The sequence below is a fragment of the Prionailurus bengalensis genome, chromosome B1 (assembly GCF_016509475.1).
Source record: "Prionailurus bengalensis isolate Pbe53 chromosome B1, Fcat_Pben_1.1_paternal_pri, whole genome shotgun sequence".
Taxonomy (NCBI): domain Eukaryota; kingdom Metazoa; phylum Chordata; class Mammalia; order Carnivora; family Felidae; genus Prionailurus; species Prionailurus bengalensis.
The window spans coordinates 52997572-53019696 of NC_057344.1; the positions used below are offsets into that span (position 1 = coordinate 52997572).

Genomic DNA, 22125 nt, shown 5'->3' on the forward strand with positions numbered 1-22125 from the left:
GTCTTCACTCTCAATTTTAGATCTCAAAAAGTTTACTGTACTAGTTTATTTTTTCAGTAACCTTTTATTCTAGAAGTAATGCATGTTCACAGTAGCAATACAGAAAATACAGGTGAAACAAATAAAAACATCACACCAGCCAGAGATCAGAGATCGCTTTGGTTAAATCTTTTGTGCACATTCTTTTTGGATGTTTTTTTATTCTTTATATGTCCATAGTGTATATTTGTGTCTGAATCAAAATGAGATGTTGTACTTTCTGTTTGGAACCTGTTTTTGTTTTTGCTTTTGTTTTGTAGTTAATGATCTTTACTGTTTTCATGTCAGTTAAATACATATTAAAGTACTTTAAAAATAATCTTTTACAGTACTGTCACTATGTCGCCGGGCTGGTGGGAATTGGCCTTTCCCGTCTGTTCTCAGCCTCAGAGTTAGAGGACCCCCTAGTTGGTGAAGATGTAGAACGTGCCAATTCTATGGGCCTGTTTCTGCAGAAAACAAACATCATTCGTGATTATCTGGAAGACCAACGAGAAGGAAGAGAGTTTTGGCCTCAAGAGGTAACAGAGTTAGGGGATTTGGGAAAAATACTGTCAAATACTTTTCTGAACACAAAACAAATCTTTTGGTTGCAAGTGATAGAAACATGAATGAAACTGCCTGAGACAATGGAAGAGAGTGTATAAAACAGGTTAAGATTTAGTTTGCTTCAGGGTGGACTGGCCAAATCCACAGGTTCAGTCGTGTGTGTGTGTGTGTGTGTGTGTGTGTGTGTGTGTGTGTGGGTGTGTGGCTTTTCCCCCTTCTTTCTATCTCTTGGACATGCTTTCTCCCAAGTAGTAGGTGTAACAACCCATGACTCACAACTTATTAGCTTAACAGAAAAGTCCTTAGGAAGGCCTACTTGGTGGGGCTTGGTTCCTGTGCCCATCCCATAATCAGCTGCTGTAGCCAGAGGGCTGAATACTTCGGCCAGACCTGGATTATCTCTGCCCAACACACATAGATGGATTCCCCCCACCCACCCCAGGAAGAAAGGTGCTAAATAGACAGAAACTACAGATGTTCATTATAAGAGACCAGAGTTGATCTTTGACTCAGTTTTAAAAAAACAGGGAAAGGAAAGACTTGGACGTTGGTTTTATTCAGAAAGAAAGCTATAAAATATTTTTCCTTATTTTTTTTTAATCTAAGTAATCTCTACACCCAATGTGGGGCTCAGACTCACGACCTCAAGATCAAGAGTCTTCTAACTGAGCCACCCAGGCACCCTGGAAAGCTAGAAAATCTTATGACTATTTCCTACATTTGCCTATTGATTTCCATAAAATGGTTTCCTAAAACCAAGTGGTTTTAAAGTGGAAAAAAAGGTGACAAAGTAGGGAAAATATTTGCAACTTATTCTGCAAATAAAAACTGCTAAAAGTTAAGACCAGTTACCCTACAGGAAAATGGACAAAGAGATGAGAACAGATCAAGGAAAGAAAGATCATTAAACAGCTGAAAAGATGATCAATCTTACTCCTAATGAGAAAAATTCACATTAAAACTACCCTGGGCTGAGATGCCGTAGTTTGTCAAGCTTCCCAGGGGACTACTGTGCAGGCAGGGTTGGGAAGCAGCTCTTGTGCACCCTTCCTTTGACACCAATCCTCAAAGAAGGGGAGAGATTCGTGTGAGGACCTACAGTGAATGAGTCAGTGGCCGCTAGAAGGGACGCCCCAGTCTCCTGGATCCCTGCCAGGGCCTGTCCACCGTATGACCCTGCTTCTCACACAAGCGCATCACCCAAGTGTGGTTCATGAGTACCAGCTCTGCAGTCCTGCACACATTTCACTTCCCTCTTTCTGTAAAATTGAATAGTTTATACCACAGGGTTGTGGTGTGCATGAAGTGAGATAAACTGCAGCCCAGGGTGCTTAATGAATGTCAGTTCAAATAGCCTAACCCAAAAAAGATATAAAAGAATCCTGAGATACTATTTCTTGCATTGGACTGGCAGACAGTCAAAAGTTTGATAGGCCTGAATGAAGCAAGATTGGGGAACCAGGCACTCTTGTGTGGCCGGTGAGCATATACTGGTACAGCCCTGAGGCCTGGCAGTTTGGCAAATGACTCATATGGGAGCATATGGATTCAGTGTTGTTTGTAATAGTTACAATTTATTAACAACCCGGATGTCCCTCTACACAGGACTGGTTGAATGAACCTATGGTATATTCACCTGGTGGAGCGCAAGAAGAACTATACTATTATGGAGTAATCTCCAGGCTATATTATTAAATGAAAAAAACAGGTGCACAATACCATAGTTTTGTGTTTTTGTTTTTTACTTTTTATTAAAATTTTAGTTAGTGAACATACAGTGCAGTATTGGTTTCAGTAGAATTTAGTGACTGATCACTTACATACAACACCCAGTGCTCATCACAAGTGCCCTCCTTAGTTCCCATCACCCATCTAGCCCATCTCCTACCCACCTCCTTCCACCAACATTCCAGTTTGTTCTCAATCATTAAACGTCTCTTGTGGTTTGTTTCCTTTTTTTCCTCCTTTTCCCGTATGTTCATCTGTTTTGTCAAATTCCACATATGCGTGCAATCATATGGTATTTGTCTTTCTCTGACTTATCTCAACAGCAGAGTTTAAATGGAAGGATAAACCAAAAGTAATAAAAGGTTTTCAGTAATCATATTGTGAATATTTTTGTTGAAATACTGAAACTATTACAGAAACTTGGTAACATAAAGTAAATAGGCAATTGTGTTCTTATCAGTCTAAGAACCAAGGTTTTTCAGTCTAAAATACAAGATACAAATAGGAAACAAGTTAAGCAAAACTCCCATAATCCTGAACTGAATTGGAAATATCAGTATGAACTCATGATACAGATTCTTTAAAAAAAAAAAAAGTCTACCTCTGTTTAGCAACAATGACCAAACCAGTAGTAATATGTACCTCTGGTGTTCCAATTTGGTCTTTTAATACCATTTCCCAGTATAAGGAACAGTAAGGGCAGAAAATACATAAAAGGAGCTTGAAATATACTGTCATGCCAGAAAGTAAGGGAACTATCAAAGTAAAAAGTACAGGATAAAGAGGCACACAATCCAATTTGAAGGGGCTTTCACTGGCCACATATGGAACACTTCGAGTACCAAAAAAGAATAAAAATGGCAGTGGATTAAAACACATCAAATGTGTTTAAATAAAAATGAGCATGCACCTCTTGATGAAAGATGTTGGTGTGCTCTTTTATCAAGAGGCATGTAATGTCTGATCTTTGCCCACTTTTGATGTTAGCAATCAGGCTTCATCCCTAGTTCTGTTAATTTATTAGGGTTGCAAAATAGTATTTTTATCACAGCTTTATTGAGACAGAGTTCACTTACTATATGCAGTTCATCCTTCTAAAGTTTTTAGTGTTTTTTTAGTATGTTCACAGAGTTGTGCAACAATCACCACAATTAATTTTAGAACATTTTCATTACCCCAGAAAGAAACCACATGCCTTCGAGCAGTCACGATCTGTTTTCTGCTGATGCCCACTCCCCAGCCCTTGGCAACCAACCATCTTCTTTCTGTCTCTGTACATTGGCCTGTTTTGGACCTTTCGTATAAATGGAATCCTATAATATGTGACTGACTTCTTTACCTTAGCGTGATGCTTTTAAGGTTCATCCAGGAGGTAGTATGTTATCAACACATTATTCTTTCTTATAGTCAAACAATATTCACTTATATAGATATGCCACATTTCATTTGTTTATCAGTTGAGGAATATTTGGGTTGTTTCCACTTTTTGGCTTTTATTATTTTTTAATGTTTGTTTATTTTTGAGAGAGAGAGAAAGAGCAGGGGAGGGACAGAGAGAGAGGGAGACAGAGAATCTGAAGCGGGCTCTGTGCTGACAGCAGAGAGCCCGATGTGGGGCTTGAACTCACGAACCATGAGATCATGCCCTGAGCTGAAGTCGGATGCTCAACCAACTCAGGTGCCCCCACTTTTTGGCTATTATTAATATGCTGTGAACATTTGTATACAAGGTTTTGAGTGGACATGTGTTTCCATTTCTCTTGCATATATATACATATAGCTTGGAGAGGAATTGCTGCTTCATACAGCTACTAACCTTTGAGGAACTGCCAGACTGTTTTCCACAGTGACTACACCCTTGTGCCAGTCCTATCAGCAGTAGATGAGGGTTCCAGTTTCTCCACAGCTTTGCCAACAGTTCTCACCTTTTTTTATGTATGTGTTTAACATCTTTTTTTTATTGCGGTAAAGTTTATGTAATATAAGATTTACCATTCAAACTATTTTTTAAGTGTATAGTTCTGTACCCTTTAAACAATGACTCCCTACTTCTCCATATTATCTATCTTTTTTTATTATACCCCTCCTCATGGGTGTGAAGTGGTTTCTCATTGTGGTTTTGATATGCAATCTGATAACTAATGATGTGGAGCATTTCATGTGGTTGGCTATCTGTATATTTTCTTTGGAGAAATATCTATTCAGGTACTTTTTCTGAAAACTACTGAAATACTTTCAGATATTTTAATGGTATTGTTTGTTTTTATTATTGAGTTGTAAGGGTTCTTTCTATGCTCTGAATACAAGTCCCTTATCAGATATGTGATTTACAAATATCTTCTCCCAGTCTGTGGGTTATCTTCTTCCTTTCTTGATGTCTTTTGGAGCGTAAACGTTTTTAATTTTGATGAGGTCCAATTTATCTAGTTTTCTCTTTTGTATTGTGCTTATGTAAGAAACCATTGCCTAATCTAAGGTCATGAAGATTTATGCCTATATTTTCTTCTAAGAGTTTTATAGTTTTAGCTCTTAAGTGAGTGCTTTGATCCATTTTGAGTTAGTATTTGTATGTGGTGTGAGGTAGGGGTCCAGCTTATCATTTTGCACAAATGTCCAGCTGTCCCAGTACTATTTGTTGAAAAGATTGTTCTTTCCCCCATTGAATTATTTTAGCACCCCTGTTGAAAATCAGTTGACCCTAAACATGAGGGTTCATTTCAGGACTTTGAATTTTATGCCATAAAATAAGAAGTTTTTAATTCTATATTTGTGCCTTCCTTTATTAGCTGGGCTGATTTTATAGGAGATATGTTCTCTCCTTTATTATTTGCTTATTGAGTGGTACAAATCACGTATGGAAGGCAGTACATATAGTTGATTCTTTCCTTTACCTAGCTTTTAAGATAAATTTCTGTCACCCTCAGAAGGTGACCAATTAGTTATCTTTTGCTATCATTATAAACTTACAGATTAAAACATATTTGGGTTTAATCGGTTGTAATTATTCTCATTATTAAAGCTTAAAATTTCCCTTTGGTCAGGAATAGATTCAGGTTGGCTCTTGAGTCCTCATGACCCTTAATAGTCTATGATAGCTTCCTTGCCATTTGATACGTGAAGATGTTCTAAACTCATTTTGTACATTTACTAAGATCTGGACTCCTCCAGCTATTCAAGAAGCTCAGGGAAGACACCTGGGCTAATGGAAAATAATAGCCAACACCACACTTGGGCAGGATAGTCATTGCTCTTGGGGTAGTCCGTGTGTGTGTGTGTGTGTGTGTGTGTGTGTGTGTGTGTGTGTGTCTAGTTTCAAAGCTAAAATACTTTGTAATTTATATTGATAAATTTACAAATACCTTGTAAATTTGTATTGATATTTCCAATTCAAACGCAGGACAATAGAATGGTTATATAATCGCTTCCTCTATATTATATCTCTACCTCATTTTTTCCTCATTGAGATTCATATTTCTCAGGGAAATAAGAGATGCCAGAATTAGTATATGCCATAACTACTCATCTGCTTTTTTTCCACATTACAGATCTTGCAGTCTCTGAATAGTGATACTGATGCTACTACCACCAAATATGCTTACGGAGAATAATTCAAAAAAAATTTTTTACATATGATATCCTAATTGCCAATTTTTTATGATTATATTTATATCTGAATCGTCAGATCAGATAGCCATTACCACCGTAATATCTCCCTTTTCTCCTTTATTTTGTCTTGGTTTATGCTCACTACCAGCCTTTATGTTGATGTCTCTAACCATTTTGGTTGTCTCAAGCTCGTACTCTGGTAGATAGGAAAGAGCCATGAGAATAATAATTCTCCATGTTTATACATATTGAAGATAATTTGTGTCCTTGATATTTGAAAGTCAGTTTTTTCTAGGTATGAAGTTTTTAGCTCATAGTTTTGAGTACCTTAAATGTGTTACTCCCATTTTCTTCTGCTTTTACAGACTGGCTGTTGAAAATATAATGATCGTTTTCTTTTCCTTGTAAGTTGTGGGTTCTTTTTTGTCTTGGTGGTCGCTCCCTAGACTTATTATCAGTGAAGAGGCCAAAAGGTGCTATCCTAATTCTGTCATCCTTTCTGCATCTATTAGCAGGAAGTTTGGATTTTGTAAAAAATGGTAGTGATGGTGGCAGCAGCATGGTTTGGGGATTTTCCCCAAATTCTCAAAAAGAGATGAAACAACTCGACAAAAAAATCCAAACAAACACCCAAAACCCAGCCCGTGGATAACCTGTACAAAGCACCCCCAGGAGCTCCAAGACAAAAGTGGGCACAGGCGAGATGCCAACGCCACAGACAGAACCTGCATGATGGAACAAGATGGGCCAAGTGTCAATAATTGTTGAGGCCGGTGGATGTATACATAGGGGTTTATTAACTATTTTCTCCAAGTTCTGCAGATCTTGTACCATCGTTGATCTAGTACCATCAATCTGAGTGTGTTTAAGGTGCAAATTAAGAACGGATAACAAATTTGACTTTCCATAGAATCTCCTAGTCCTATTAGGCCAGTCATGTATTTGGGGGAGTGCATAAGGTTACAGTGAGTGTCATTCTTTGGGCGGCTTAAGAGTTTTCAAAAATGGGGTGCCTGGGTGGCTCAGTTGGTTATGTGTCTGACTCTTGATTTCAGCTAAAGTCATGATCTCACAGTTTGTAAGTTTAAGCCCCATGTCGGTCTCTGTGCTGACAATATGGAGCCTGCTTCGAATTCTCTCTCTCTCTCTCTGTCTCTCTCTCTCCCTCTCCCCCTTCCCTGCTCTCACTTTCTCTCTCAAAATAAATAAATAAACTTAAAATTTTAAAAAAAAGTACTTAAAAAAAATGGTTACCAAAGATGAAAGTAAGTTTTATGCTAGCTTCAGAAACTACTTTATTTTTTTTCTGATGTTTAATTTGTGTGTGTGTGTGTGTGTGTGTGTGTGTGTGTTTGGAGAATATGAGCAGGGGAGAGGGGTTGAAGGAGAGAAAGAGAGACTCTTAAGCAGGTTCCACACTCGGCACAGAGCCCGATTCGGGACTCAATCCCACCATCCTGGGATCATGACCTGAGCCGAAATCAAGAGTCAGACACTGAACCGACTGAGCCACCCGGGTGCCCCTAGAGATTCCTTTAAATATTAACATTAAAAATTGTCAAATCAGTCCCACCATTGGAGTCGAAGATGTTATTTCACTTTTGAGTTACTAAGATCCAAGGAGGTAATGTTCTCATAGTACAGACCTAGCTCATTTTCCCCAAATACGATTGTTTGGCAGCATTCTGAATTCTCGGAATTGGGTACGTAATGTTAATCACTAATTACTTGGAGACCTGACCATCTTCAGAATTTTACTGTTTAGCCTGCAGTATTGTTGTAGCTGGTTTTGTATATATCTGGTTATTTTTTTCAGGAGTAGACTAATGCCTTCTGAATAACACGAGTTTTCTTTATCTCAAGTCATTAAAGTATTGCTGTAGTACATGCTGTACTAATCTTCCCAAAAGGACAATTTCCCAGAAACTTAACTGACTCCCAGGTTGTGATCAGACCCTGACTGATTGTCACAAATAGCCCCTGTGTGGAGCATAAAACAGACTTGATCTTGGTGAAAGAGGAGTCTGCAGCTAAGAAAAACTTTACTGTCTATCATAGTTCTTATTCACGAAGATTCTTTCATGTTGCTTGGAAACCTTCTTCCCTTATGCACATGCCGACTTCTTTTTTTAAGGTTTGGAGCAAGTATGTTAAGAAGTTGGGTGATTTTGCTAAGCCACAGAATATTGACTCGGCTGTGCAGTGCCTGAACGAACTTATAACCAACGCACTACACCACATCCCAGATGTCATCACTTACCTTTCAAGACTTAGAAACCAAAGTGTGTTTAACTTCTGTGCTATTCCACAGGTATGCAGTGCTGCTGTTCTTGTTGTAAAGGAGAGGTGGAAGCTACAGGCAGTGGTGTGGTGGTGGTGATGGGGGTGGATAGAATGCATTTACTATTTTGGTTTGCTGTATTTGGAATATGGTTCCAAAAAGAGGACTCTGGTCTGTTTTCTTTTGCTGGCGAAGAGGCAGACAGTGTCTCACCATACCTCCCCTTTGCTCTATGACCACCACCCTCAGCTCAGCCTTGCTAGATCCTTATTCTCACAGTTAAATCTAGGGCTTTGGCTTAGATTTATGGGGAGTGCTGGGTAAAATGTAGGTGAAGGTGTTGTCATTACAAAGTCTTAAGCGCCTAGTTTTTGCTGTGCTTCTCCTAGACTCATGAGAACAGAACCTGACCCTATGGACCTAGCCCCTCAATATCCTAGGAGCTTACACTTTTTAAATGCCTTACCAATTACTTTAACTCCAGTAAATGAAAGTTCTAGGATTTAACTGATTTGGAAACTCGATTTAATCTTTTAATGGCCAATCTTGAATGGTTGTTGGAGCTAAAATCTGTAGGCTTGACATGGGTTTCCATTTATCCTAGAAATAATACACCTTTGAGCTTGGGAACTATCCCTCCTTCCCAATTGTGCCCTACCCCCTCCTCCATGCTGGTTTTTTTCATGTATGATGGTTATGTTTGTTGTAGGAAAAATAGAAAATTCTTCGCAGATATTATTTTGAGATACATTTTTCAGCTCTAAGACTCATTATTCTAGCATAGAAAATGTTGTATTGGCTCATGTTTGTTTTTTCCAAATAAAAAGCTTTCATGGTCAAACCAAAGAATCATTTAAGACTACAAAGATCACTTGAGGCTGTTGTTGAGGAAGGGAGGAGTGGGAAAGGTACAAGTTTTGATATGCTTTCTTCATGGGTACTTTTTCTTGGTTAGTTACATCTTAGCTCTTTGGCACTTTCTTATTCTATATAAGATTTTTTTTACGTTTTCACAATGGTGATTGCCTATAGTACCATTTCTTTTCTTTCACGAAATGAAATGAATTAGCATTTTCTTTCGTCTCCCCCACCTAATATCTGTAGGTAATGGCCATTGCCACTTTGGCTGCCTGTTACAATAACCAGCAGGTGTTCAAAGGCGTAGTGAAGATCCGAAAAGGACAAGCAGTAACTCTAATGATGGATGCCACCAATATGCCAGCTGTCAAAGCTATAATATACCAGTATATGGAAGAGGTGGGTTTCTATTTAACTACATGGATAATTTCTAGCTATTTTTTATAGTATTTAAATAATGTCATTGTTTAAATAGTTTATATTTGAATCTTAGATGATCCTAACAACTTATTGTGTTATGGTATAAAGAGACAGGACAGGAGTTGGTCTCCTTTATTTGGAAAGTTCGTGTATGCATGAGTTACTGATTGTTCAGAGTTGCACAGCACCCTGGTGAGAGTGTATAAAGGCAGCAAGCCTTTAGGGTGGAGCTCCTAAGCAGAATCATAGGTTTTGAGCTGGAAGCTGATGTTAGAGGCCAGTCAGGCTTTTTGTTTTATGGGTGAGAAAAATGAGGCTAAGTCTTGTGGATGCAAATGCAGTATCTGACTGAGTAGATCTGGGACCCCAGTCCATCCACATTGCCTCACACCCAATCCAGTACTTTCTATGACTTCATAGGCCTCAACTGAGAAACCACAGTAGGGAATTTTGGCAAAGGAAAACCATCAAGTTGCAATGATATCTAAATTTTTTTTTCTTTTTTATAATTCTTTTAATGTTTTTATTTATTTTTGAGAGAGAGAGTGTGCATGCAAGTGGGGGAGGGGCAGAGAGAGAGGGAGACGCAGAATCCGAAGCAGGCTCCAGGCTCTGAGCTGTCAGCACAGAGCTCGACGTGGGGCTCAAACCCACAAACTGCGAGATCATGACCTGAGCTAAACTCGGATGCTTAACCATCTGAGCCACCCAGGCGCCCCGATTTCTAAATTTTCTAATGCAAATCTCATTTCAAGTACCAAAACCATCCTATAAAACAGAACATACTTGTTCAAGTCAAATATCTTTCTGTGGAGGGTATAATATATGACTAGGTTCAAAAAAGCCTTTTCTTAGAGGCTAAAACTCTAGGTCCTAGATCAGTGGTTCCTTTGTTTTTTTTTTTTTTTAATAATGTTTGTTTATTTTTGAGAGAGAGTGTGAGCAGGGAGTGGGCAGAGAGAAAGGGAGACACAGAATCAGAAGCGGGCTCCAGGCTCTGAGCTGTCAGTACAGAGCCTGATGTGGGGCCTGAACCTACAAACCATAAGATCGTGACTCAAGCTGAAGTTGGATGCTTAACTGAGCCACCCAGGCGCCCTAGCAGTGGTTCTTAATTGGAGATACTTTAGTACCCCCTTTCCTGCAGGGGACATTTGGCAATGTCTAGAGACTTTTTTTTTTTGACTGTCACACTAGGGAGCTGGGTGGCTCTGAGATCCTTAGATATGTTCTTACTGAAGATTGAAATACTACAGAAATACATGAAAACATAATAAGATCTTCCTCCCCCACCTCTCCCAGAGGTAACTATTGCTGTCAATAGTTTTCTGCCTCCTTCCAGTCCTCTGGCTATGCCTTTACAGGGATGCACTTGGTAATAGTGGTTTCCTCTAAATAGAATTCTGCAAAAACAGTTATTTCCTCTGATTTCTATGGCATATTGCACATTCTCCTTGGAGTTACGCCCTGTCTTCTGACGAGCTTTGGACTTCAGCATTTCTACCAGAGGTACCTGTAGAAGGCGTAAGAGAAAACTAAAGAAAAAAGATTTTTTTTTTTCAACGTTTATTTATTTTTGGGACAGAGAGAGACAGAGCATGAACGGGGGAGGGGCAGAGAGAGAGGGAGACACAGAATCTGAAACAGGCTCCAGGCTCTGAGCCATCAGCCCAGAGCCTGACGCGGGGCTTGAACTCCCGGACTGCGAGATCGTGACCTGGCTGAAGTCGGACGCTTAACCGACTGCGCCACCCAGGCGCCCCAAGAAAATTTTTTTTAATCCTAAAATTCTTTTAGTGACTTAAGTGTTCAGCTATTGACCAAAAAATTGCTGCTTATGAGATTTGGGACGGTCTGATTCACCATATAGCCAGCACTTACTCTGAGCTTACTGTGTGCCTGGCATAGCAACCAAAAAGGTGGGTGCTATTAATATCAAGGAAACTTGAGGCTGGTGCCATAATTTGCACCCAGATCTGGCTGACTTCAGACCATATGCTGTTCACTACAATTCTAAGGGGGTTGGATTATCCTTTCTAAACTGAGTAGTACTTTATTAGGCACTTTTTCTCTGTTTTGTATCAGTTAGAATCCTTTTATGTAGTGTGTAGTTCAGAGAATATTTTAGTTTTAATACTGACCACCGGTTTCAAAAAACCATTTTTTAAAAATGTTGTTTGCTAGTTCCGTTACTATATTAAAATTCAGATTTTATCTGGTGTTTTCCTTACCCATTGGAATTAAATCCTGGTTGTGATCAACAGTTTGATTTGGGGCATGGGTACCCACACTACAGCTGACTGACCTCCCCGCCCCCACTGCTTTTGTAAATAACTTTTTATTAAAACACAGCCATGCCCATTCGCATATGTCTTGTCTGAGGCAGCCTCAAAATACAGTAGCAGAGTTGAGAAGCTGCAACAGAGGGTGACCCACCAAGCTGAAAATAATTTCTGGCCCTTTAAGGAACACTGATTGAGGTCATCGGTTTCTAAAGCTACTCTGGTGAAACCCAGCGTGATGTGGAGGAAACATTAATACTTGATTTGATTCAGAAAAATCTCAAGTCTTTCAAGTCCAAAGGAATAAAATGTGATAATGGTTTTTTAATGTCCTCATGAATGAAATTTCAAGTTAAAACTTTTTGAAGACCACAAGTTGTCTGTTTGCTGGTGTCCAGATATTAACCCTGATCCTACTTCTCACTGACCAAGTCTGTCCTTTGCAAGAAGACTGCAAGTCTTCTGTCAGCTTGGGGAGCCTGGGTGGCTCAGTTGGTTAAGTGTCCGACTTTGGCTCAGGACATGATCTCATGGTTAGATTGAGTTCGAGCCCCACATCGGGCTCTGTGCTGACAGCTCAGAGCCTGGAGCCTGCTTTGGATTCTGTGTCTCCCTCTCTCTCTGCCCCTCCCCCGCTTGCTCTCTCTCTCTCTCTCTCTCTCTCTCTCTCTCAAAAATAAACATTATTAAAAAAAAAAAAAGGTTCTCAGATTAAAAACAAAAAGTTCTGTCAGTTCCCTGGGCTTAACTGGTGGTAACAAGAATGCACTTGCAGGGGCGTGTAAAGGTCTCCTCATGGGACTCTAATGTTTACAGGAGGAGTTAGAGGGACACCGAACCTTCCTGAGGAGGTGGGCACTGCTCTTCCACACCCTCTGTCCTCTGGAGCAGCCTCAGCTGCAAACCAGTCTGGATACCTGTCAGCTGGCGAGAAGCTCAACCAGCTATTTTGGGACAGAAACAAATACTCAGGCAAACGGCCAGAAGCTGTTGTTTCCTTCTGTGCCAATGCTCACTCCTCGGCGAGGGCAACCTCTCTTAAGCTGGCACACCTTCCCATTTCACGCTACGCTGTGCTTCCTCTAGAGCATCGTCCTGCTCTCCAGGCCCTTTTTGTGCTCACAACTCACAAGTGTTGTGCAGCATCGGTGGCCCTTGGGCACTTGATAGAGCCTCACCCCTACTCAAACCTGTTGACTCAGAATCTGCCTTTACCAAGATCCCCAGGTGATTCCTGTGAACATAAAGTTTGAAAAGCACTGCTGGGGGCGCCTGGTGACTCGGTTGAGTGTCCGACTCTTGATTTCGGTTCAGGTCATGATCCCTGAGTCCTGCCGGCCTCACTGGTCCAGGATCCTGCTTAAGATTCTCTGTCTCCCCCTCTGCCCCTTCCCCTCTCGTGTGCTCGCTCACTCACTCTCTATCTCAAAACAAGAAAAGTACTGCTGTACATCCATCTTTTCCTTCTCCGCTGGCTCTGCCTTTAACCACAGGAGGAAGTACGAGATTATATGTTGTGAACTGTCTCCACTTCTCTGTCCGTCTCTCCTGTGTGAGCCTAACAACTGCAGGTATGCACTCCTGCTCCCGCCTCTCGCCCCCTCAAGATCCGCCTCCTCTTTATCTAAAGCCCCCTCCTTTTTGGGTCCCTCCTCTAGTTTGTATTTGCACTCTGGCCACTCGGCTTCAAAAAGTAAACAGATCAATACTTGGCTTGACTTTGCTCCTCTCTACCTCATCCCCATCCTCCTCTCCCTCACAGTTAAGCTTCTCGAAGGATTCATGTACTTCATGTTATCGATTCCCATTTGTTTCTCAACCCACGTCATCCTAGCTTTTGTTCATTCCTTGTCAGAACTTTTCTTACTGAGGTGATTTAATGACCTTCTAATGACCAGTTTTTGTTTGTTTAAAGTTTATTTATTTATCTTGAGAGAGAGAGTGGGGGCAGAAAGAGAGGAAGAGAGAGAACCCCAAGCAGGCTCTGCGTTATCAGCTCGGAGCCCAACACGGGGCTCAGTCTCCCCAACTGTGAGATCATGACCTGAGCCAAGATCAAGAGTTGGGCGCTGAGCCAACTGAGCCACCAAGACTGAGCCACCAAGGCAGTGCTCTAATGATAAATTTTTTAAAAATTCGACACTGGATCTTTCTCACCTTGAAAGCCCTTCCCTGTCTTGGCTTCTGTGACGCTTACCTCAGGTTTAACCTCTTACCCATCTGTCTCCTCCTTTGCCTTTCTGGCTCCTTATCTCCCAGAGTTGTCTTGATTTTCGTTTCTTCTGGCTGCACAAAATCTTCCTGGCATTCTCTTCTATGGCCAGGCTGTTTCCTCCACCCCATGCTTTTCACTCCAGACTGATTATTCCAGTTCAGTCCTTGGTCATAAACCTTTTTTTTTTTTTTGACGTTTATTCATTTTTGAGAGAGAGAGAGAGAGCAAGCAGGGGAGGGTCAAAAAGAGAAGGAGACACAGAATCTGAAGTAGGCTTCAGGCTCTGAGCTGTCAGTACAGAGCCCCATGTGGGGCTTGAACCCACAAACCACGAGATCATGACCTGAGCCTAAGTTGGATGCTCAACTAACTGAACGACCCAGATGCTTCTAAGCCTTTTTCTTTTTTCTTTTGGTTAATGACATTAGCTGTTCATACTTGTCAGAATTTTATGTGCATTAGCCTTTGACCAAGCAATTCTAGGAGTTTACCTACACAATTAACTAGAAAATGTACAGAGACGCTGATTGTAGCATTTTGTCCTCGGTCCTTATTGGGAGGCGGTTGATTATAAATTATAGTGTGTTCACATTACGTAGGTTGTGTTTAAAAGGAATGACCTCTTTTTCTAGGTTCTGGCATTAAGAAATGTCCATAGAAGCTCCTGGCTCAGTTAAGCGTCTGACTCTTGATCTCAGCTCAAGGGTCATGAGTTCAAGCCCCGCATTGGGCTCCACAGTGGTCAAGGAGCTTACCTAAAAAAAGAAAAAAGAAAGAAAGAAATATCTATAAAAAATTATGTGAGTGAGACACATAGGTGGCTCAGTCAGTTAAGCATACAACTTCAGCTCAGGTCATGATCTTGCAGTTCATGAATTCGAGCCCCTCGTCAGGCTCTGTGCTGACAGCTCAGAGCCTGGAGCCTGCTTCGGATTCTGTGTCTCCCTTTCTTTCTGCCCCACCCCCACTGTGTCTCTGTCTCTCTCAAAAATAAATAAACATGAAAGAAAATTTTTAAAAAAGATTAAAGAAATTATGTGAGTGAAAAAAGTCAAATTACAGCATGATATGTTTATAACCTATCTTAAAAATAGTGTATAATTTCATATACACAATATAGTCATATTTATACATTATATAGAGTAGCCATTCTGTATAGTGTGTAGACTATATAATACATATATATAACCTTTTATATGTTTTTATATTGGCTTGTATGCACATGGCAAGAGGTATAAAAGTAACTACATCAGTATATGATAATAATGTATTATTGTGTATGACATTTCATACATTTTTATCTGAGGTTATAAGGGCATAGTGAGGAAAAGTATAAAAGTAACTATACTGGCCTGTGGCTGAGGGGCAAGTAAGGGAATTTTGGCTCCTTTTTTAACTTTATTTTTGTATTGCTTGTTTTTATAAGCTTAACTCCATTATCTAAATTTTTTTGAAAAGAAAGAGGAAATTGTAGTTTCAATGAAACTTTTTTCTTCTTCTTTCTAGAGCTATTCTTGGTATCATAATATTAGGTATCAGATATCATTAGCATATTTCTGTAGGCATTTTTTTCCCAGTGAGCTCTCTGCCCATTGTGGGGCTTGAACTCATGATCCAGAGGTCAAGAGTCACATGCTCTACTGACTGAGCCAGCCAGGCACACCTGTGGGCACATTCATTTATTTTCTTGTCATACTAAATCGCAGCTGTGCCCTTTCAGTGGTGAGGTGGGAGGGTGGCAAGAATATAATCTGTCTCTGGAAAAAATACCCATTATATCGTTCAGTTGGTTAACCGTCTTACTTCAGCTCAGGTCATGATCTCACAGTTTGTGGGTTTGAGCCCCACATTGGGCTCTGGGCTGACAGCCCGGAGCCTGAAGCCTGCTTCACATTCTATGTCTCCCTCGCTCTCTACCCCTCTCCTGCTTGTGCGCGCGCTCTCTCTCTCTCTCTCTCTCTCATAAATATTTAAAATATATATTTTTTAATACCCATTATATAATGAAAGTCTGGGGAAAAAAATTATTTTAAAAATATGCCCGCTTTGTAATCTTCCTCCTTTTTGTCTCTGGGCTCACATCATTGTCCCTTTCCCCCTCAGTCATCTCTTAACTGCTTTGTCAGCTTAGTGAGGGCCTCCTGTGTGCCAGGCTCGGTGCTGGGCTGGAGGCAGAAAGGTAAGACGTGGTGCCTTAGAGGCTCGCAGTCTAGTGAGGGAGACGCATAGACATAGATGAATTCAGTGCTAAGTGATAAGGTAGGAGTCTGTGTAGGAGAGTGGCATGTGGCCCAACCTGAGAGTTCAAGGCAGGTTTTCTAAAAGACTAATACCTAAGACTTGGGCAACAGGTCAAGTTAGCCAGGTGAGTTAGCCAGGTGAAGGAGTGTGACGGGCATTCCGGGCAGAGGGAACGGTGTGAGCAAAGGGGAACAGATGCATGCAGAGCATCAGAGGTAGAAGACGACAGCGGGTAGTTGTTCTAGAGTGAGAAGAGACAGGTGGGGAGCGGCAGGCGAGGCCGGAGAGGCCCAGTGGGCCCAGGTCATGGGTGGCCTCGCGTTCCACATCATGGAACTCAGAGCTTATTCAGCTGGTGATAGGTAGCCACTGAGGGTATCAACCAGAGGTTTTTAGTTTCTTTGGTGACAGCGTGGAGAGCAGGCAAGTGGACTTCAGGGTTCAGGCAGAAGGAGAGTCAGGAGCTCAGGTTGGAGGTTGGTGACAGCTCAGATGAGAGGCATTGAGGGTCTAGCCGGCAGCAGTGGCTGTAAGCATGAAGGTGAGGCCTGGATGCAGCAAAGGTGTCAGGTCTGTGGAGGTGGAGGAGGGTGAAGGCACCGGGAAGACTCAAGGATAACTCTCTGGTGCCCTGCTTCTGCTCTCGCTTTTCTTCATCTAGCCTGTTGCCCACACCACAGATTCCATCTTGTTTGGCTGTGTTCGCCCAGTCTTCGCGATATCATTTCCCCTTTTCTGTGTTGCTCTCCTCCAGCCCAAACTATGCTGACGTTACCAAGCTCCACTCTGTTCCTGGCTCTGAGGCGTTGGGGATGCGAAGACCAGGGAGGACCTGGGTGGCTCCCCAAGTACAGGCCTCCTTGCTTGCTCCCTAGGACAGACTGTGGGATTACCGGGCCTCGGTTGACATCCTGCCTTATTAGTGGAGTGACTTGGAGTTTCCTTTCATGTTCTCTGAATCTGTTTTGTAAGAGAAATGTGGATATAAAATACCTACCTGTTTAGGGTTATTGTAAGAAGTAGACACAGAAGATAAAGTTCCTAGGACTCCATAAGTGGCATTTAACTATTTTTTTTTCCTTTCTTTAACAGATTTATCATAGAATTCCCAGCTCAGACCCATCTTCTAGTAAAACAAGACAGATCATCTCCACCATCAGGACACAGAATCTTCCCAATTGTCAGCTGATTTCCCGAAGTCACTACTCCCCTATTTACCTGTCATTTGTCATGCTCTTGGCTGCCCTGAGCTGGCAGTATCTGAGCACCCTGTCCCAGGTCACAGAAGACTATGTTCAGACTGGAGAGCACTGATTGGGTAAGAGTGGGAGCTAATGCTCGCCGTGGAATAGACTGACCTTTCCTTCAAGGAAGGATGTTGGTTTCCCCCTCCCCCTCCATTTCCCTCCTGCTCTAATTCCTAAGAGAACTCTGTGGACTTGGACCTTTAGAAACTGTGACATGCAGTTGAGAAGATGACGATAAAAGGGAAGGATAGCTCACCCTCGGCTGGCAGGTACTTGTGGGCATGCTCACATCTGCGCAAGGTGGCCAACAGCCGGGTGCTCCTCACTGCAGGGCAGAGGAAATAGTTGCGTATGGGGTTGCTGAGAGATTTTATTTCGTGTGAGTCCTGGCTAGAATTCTAATGAAATGTATTTAATTTGAAGCAACCTCGGAACACATGTCCTAGCAGGAAGTGAATTTTTCTCGGTTTGGTTCTGATTTTTCTCATTTTGTTTTCTCTTCAGTTGATTTGAATGTGGCAGATGTCAGTGTTTGTAGCTCTAGGTGGTGGTCCCACGTTTCCTAAGAATGCAACTGTCTTCTGCACGTGAAGGCTAAGGATTCACTTCTGGGTGTTCTGGAATGGTTTCCTCATTTAAAAGGAGATTAGCTTTCCCAGAGAAACTGCAGGATTGCCTTTGGCCCCATTGTAGAAGACTGGCCTCCAGTCAAGGCTGACTTTTTGAGAAGACACTATATGTAAAGATACGTTTGTAAAAAAGAATGGAATTACTCTGCATTTGTCAAGGGCAGTTCACTTGAAAGCCTGGAGGCACATGGCAAATAAGAACTCAAGAGCGGAGTTAGTGATCGAGGGCCAGGGGGCCTGGCCCGCTGCTGCCCGCAGAGCGGACCAGAGCGGTACCAAGAGCGAGGATCCAGCTGCCTGGCCCCAGCTCCACTGCGCCCGCCGGAGATGAGCAAGTGACAGCATTGCCTCACTGCCCAGCCCGTAACCTGCATTAACTCTGCCAGCCTACTCTAAAGTGGGCCAATTCTCTTAGCCACAGCAGATTTTATTACATCCAGGGGGCTTGTGGTTGTGGTTGTGGTGGTTGTTGTTATTTTGTCCTTTGTTTCTGTTTTTAAAAAAAATCACGTTTATACACTGAAGTTTCAACAAAGACAAAAATGTTTTCAGGTGATGGGCTGGGAAGCCGAATGTACTTAGCCTAATTCTTCTAGCATCGCTGTTTGCCTTCTTCTTTACTCCCACGCAGCCGGGGTTGGTGATGCGTTCTCACCCAGTGACTCACCGAGAATCTCAGCCTGGACCAGGGAGGACCCCTCTCTAGGGGTGTTTGAAAAAGCCCCTCAAGCTGAGCAATCACTGTCGTAGGGCATTAAAGTGCTTTCTAGAAGCCATTAATGCTCTCCATGTACATAGTATATAGTCTACTCTTTTGCTGCTGTCCTTTGTGGATGGTGACTTAATCACCGAAGTTGAGGGTTTTCCCCAGCAATAATATTGGCCTTGCATTGTTATACGCACACCCACACTGATTTTCGTCCTGTGACTGCCGCCGCCTGACACAATGGCTTAGTTTTGGTCTGTGGGAGCTGCAGTTGGTTGATTGGTTTGGGGCTCAGTTCTGGACAAACTTGTCACCACACTGAAGCCAAAGTCCTTTGCCACCTGGAGTACAGCTGTGAGCCGCACTCAACAGTAATTTCCCAAGTAATTTAAACATCGGAATTTGGTTAAAGATTCCAAGGTAGGTTGTTATAAATTTGTGCGTTGAAGTCTCAGATTAGTTCTGTCCTGTGTAGAACACAGGACAACTTGGTGGAGAGCCTTGGTCGGAGGTGGATGTACCGGAAGTTTTCCTCCTGGCTCACTTGTGACCTGTGCGACTTTCTAAGCTTCTGTAAGGTTTATTAGATGACCTTCCAGGTCCCTCCCAACTGTAAAGCTGTGGAATTTTTCCTATCGTTGACTTGTGCCAAGGTCTTAGCTCTACTGTCCACTCCTGAGTGCTTTGGAAGACCATTGCCCTTCTGTTTCTCTAAATTGCCACGTAAAATACAGGATACGCAGTTAAACTTGAATTGCAGACATAATAGTGTTTTTTAGTAGAATTAGGTCCCCCAAATTGTATGGGACATACTTTTTTCTTTTAATGTTTATTTTGAGAGAGCACGTGAGCGAGAGGGGGAAGGGCAGAGAGAGGAGAGAGAGAATCCCAAGAGGGTCCTGCACTCAGTGCGCAGAGCCAGACACAGGGCTCCATCTCACAAACCTTGAGATCATGAGAGCCGAAATCAAGAGTCAGACGCTTAACCGACTGAGCCATGCAGGTGCCCTGCACAGGATATATTTCTACTAAAAAATTCCTTGATCTGAAATTCAAATCTAATTAAGCATCCTTTATTTTTGTTAAATCTGGCCACCTCACTCTGCTCCACACTAATTATTCATCAAATATTTAGCATCTCTGGCCCATAGTCTACTTGATTTCTACTTACAGTGAAGTATTTTTTAGCTTTTCCTCAGAGGAGGATCTGACCCATCTGAATCTAAAATTCCATTATAACAGACCTGAGCAGGAATCTGCTCTCCACATTCTGGGAGCTTCTAGAGCTCCAGGTAAGGCCTGTGCAGACACACAGAGCCACCTATCTCCCTTTGGGCAAGTGCTTGGAGCAATTACCCAGAAGCCCATTCTATCAGAACCATTTCTCTGGGTCCGGCATGCACATGTGCATAGGGGAGGAGACATGGCTAGCCATTTGTTAATTATTCTTAGCAGCTTTGGAAGCAGAGCTCTAAGGCTGTGGTTCTCAGCCTTTAGCATCAGAGTTGCCTGAAGGTCCCAGATTGCTGGGACCATTTGTCTCTCAGGTCTGGAGCGGTATTCCAAAACTTGCATGTTAAGCTCTCAGCTGATACAAATACTGCTGCTGGACAGGAGCCCAGTTTGAGAACCACTGCTCTAAGGCCTTATTCTTCAAACTTGAGTGAACATATTGAATTACCAGGAGTCTTGTTAAATTACAAATGCAGACTGAGGTCTGGCCCAAATTCTGCATTTCTGACAAGCTAGGTGATGGCCATGCTTTTCAAGTGTAGCTATCTGATGTATGTGAAGAGTGGGACAGGTTCAACTGTGTGCTCAGATGCGAAGTCTAAACTAAAATCACGTCCTTCTCCAGGGAATAAACGAAAAGGCACAGACGGTCACTTCCATCTATCAGGACAGGCACCCCAGGAAAACATGGCACCAATTGAACTGAGGTGACAGGGTGGTGGTCAGTGAGGTAATTTGAGGTTTATGAAAGAATTGACATCGACTCCAATCCTAAATAGACATTGTTTTATTTTCTAACAAAGACTCAAGCTGACCCTGAGGATGCCATGAAGTTCATTTGGGTACTTCGTTTTAGGGCAGCTCTTTCGCCTTCCAGGGGGGAGGATGGGCTGCAGGTGGGCATGTGGCAGACAGGATGGAAACGGGATCATTCAACTCCATTTGGAGAGCAGGTTGAATTTGTTAGAACTACATTGAGGTTATGAATGTCTTCTGATTGCAATTTTAAGAATAAAGCGATTGCAAAATTTGTGGCTTTGGTAGCCTTTGTTAAACACTTCTGAAATATGTCGGGTTTCATAAATTTTCCCTTCAGTATTCACCGGGTGTAAGAGCTTATTTGATGATGCAGTTTCGGATTCCTTGTTTTTAATGTTCATTTATTTTGAGAGAGAGTGCGCAAGCTGGGGAGGGGCAGAGAGCATGCCAACCAGGCTCCGCGCCATCAGTGCAGAGCCCGATGAGGGTCTCAATCCCGAGAGACATGAGGTCATGACCTGAGCCAAAATCAAGAGTCAGAGGCTTAGCTGACTGAGGTACCCAGGTGCCCCTCTGATTCCTAACTTGCAATTCACATCAAAAGTCACACTTTCCATGCTTCTGGAGCGAGTCTACCTCTCAGGGAAAGAAGTCACGTGTTGATAGGCCAGTGGGATGGCTGCAGTTTCCCCCGTTCCCAAGAACTGGTACGCGTCTTTGCTTAGGATTCTTAACTAGGCCCATGCAAAGCCACGGTTAACCAGCAGTGTAAATCAGAGACCTAGGGAACTGAGAATACGACACACAGGCTCTGCCTCCATCCCGTTCCCTGTATTGTTCCAATTTTAGTATATGTACTGCCGAAGCGAGCACTCCATCCCGTTCCAACATCGGAGGGGACCAGGGAAAGCCGGTCCTCCGCTAGGACACCTGGGTCACGGCATCACTGATACGCCATTGCTTGTGTGAATCCTCACACAGGTCACTGCTGGCCTGTAGCTGGTAAAATGCGGAGTATGGCTTTGGTCTTAGCTCTTTAAGCAGGGGCAGAGTTCATCAGGGCTTGAGGCAGTTTAGGGGATGAATTTACCAAACAGGGTGGATGAAAATGGCAGAGGCCTAAGAAGAGAGAAACTGGTTTGAAAGTGCAGCTGGGGCAGCGAGGAGTTAAAGTAGGCATTTATCTAGTTCCCCCTAACTGAGGCAAGAGACCCCCAGTTAGAGTTTCAAGGACCCCCAGATGCAGGAAAATGTTGATTCCACGGGATAAGGACAGACAGCAGCTCCGAGTCTACGGACAGCGGGATCCCCGCCAGAACACAAGGCTTCACG

At 42.4% G+C, this 22125-nt stretch overlaps 1 protein-coding gene across 2 annotated transcripts in view; it reads left to right on the forward strand.

The window, feature by feature from the left end:
• The window catches only part of FDFT1 (farnesyl-diphosphate farnesyltransferase 1), a 37881-nt gene extending 19958 nt beyond the window's left edge, over positions 1–17923 (forward strand). For both annotated transcript variants that reach the window (XM_043565286.1, XM_043565280.1), the window contains 4 exons: positions 369–560; positions 8057–8233; positions 9308–9460; positions 17312–17923. In XM_043565286.1, coding sequence (XP_043421221.1) covers positions 369–560; positions 8057–8233; positions 9308–9460; positions 17312–17533 — 744 coding nt within the window. In that variant the 3' untranslated portion in view covers positions 17534–17923. The remainder of the gene's footprint in view (positions 1–368; positions 561–8056; positions 8234–9307; positions 9461–17311) is intronic.
• Positions 17924–22125: the final 4202 nt, after the last annotated feature.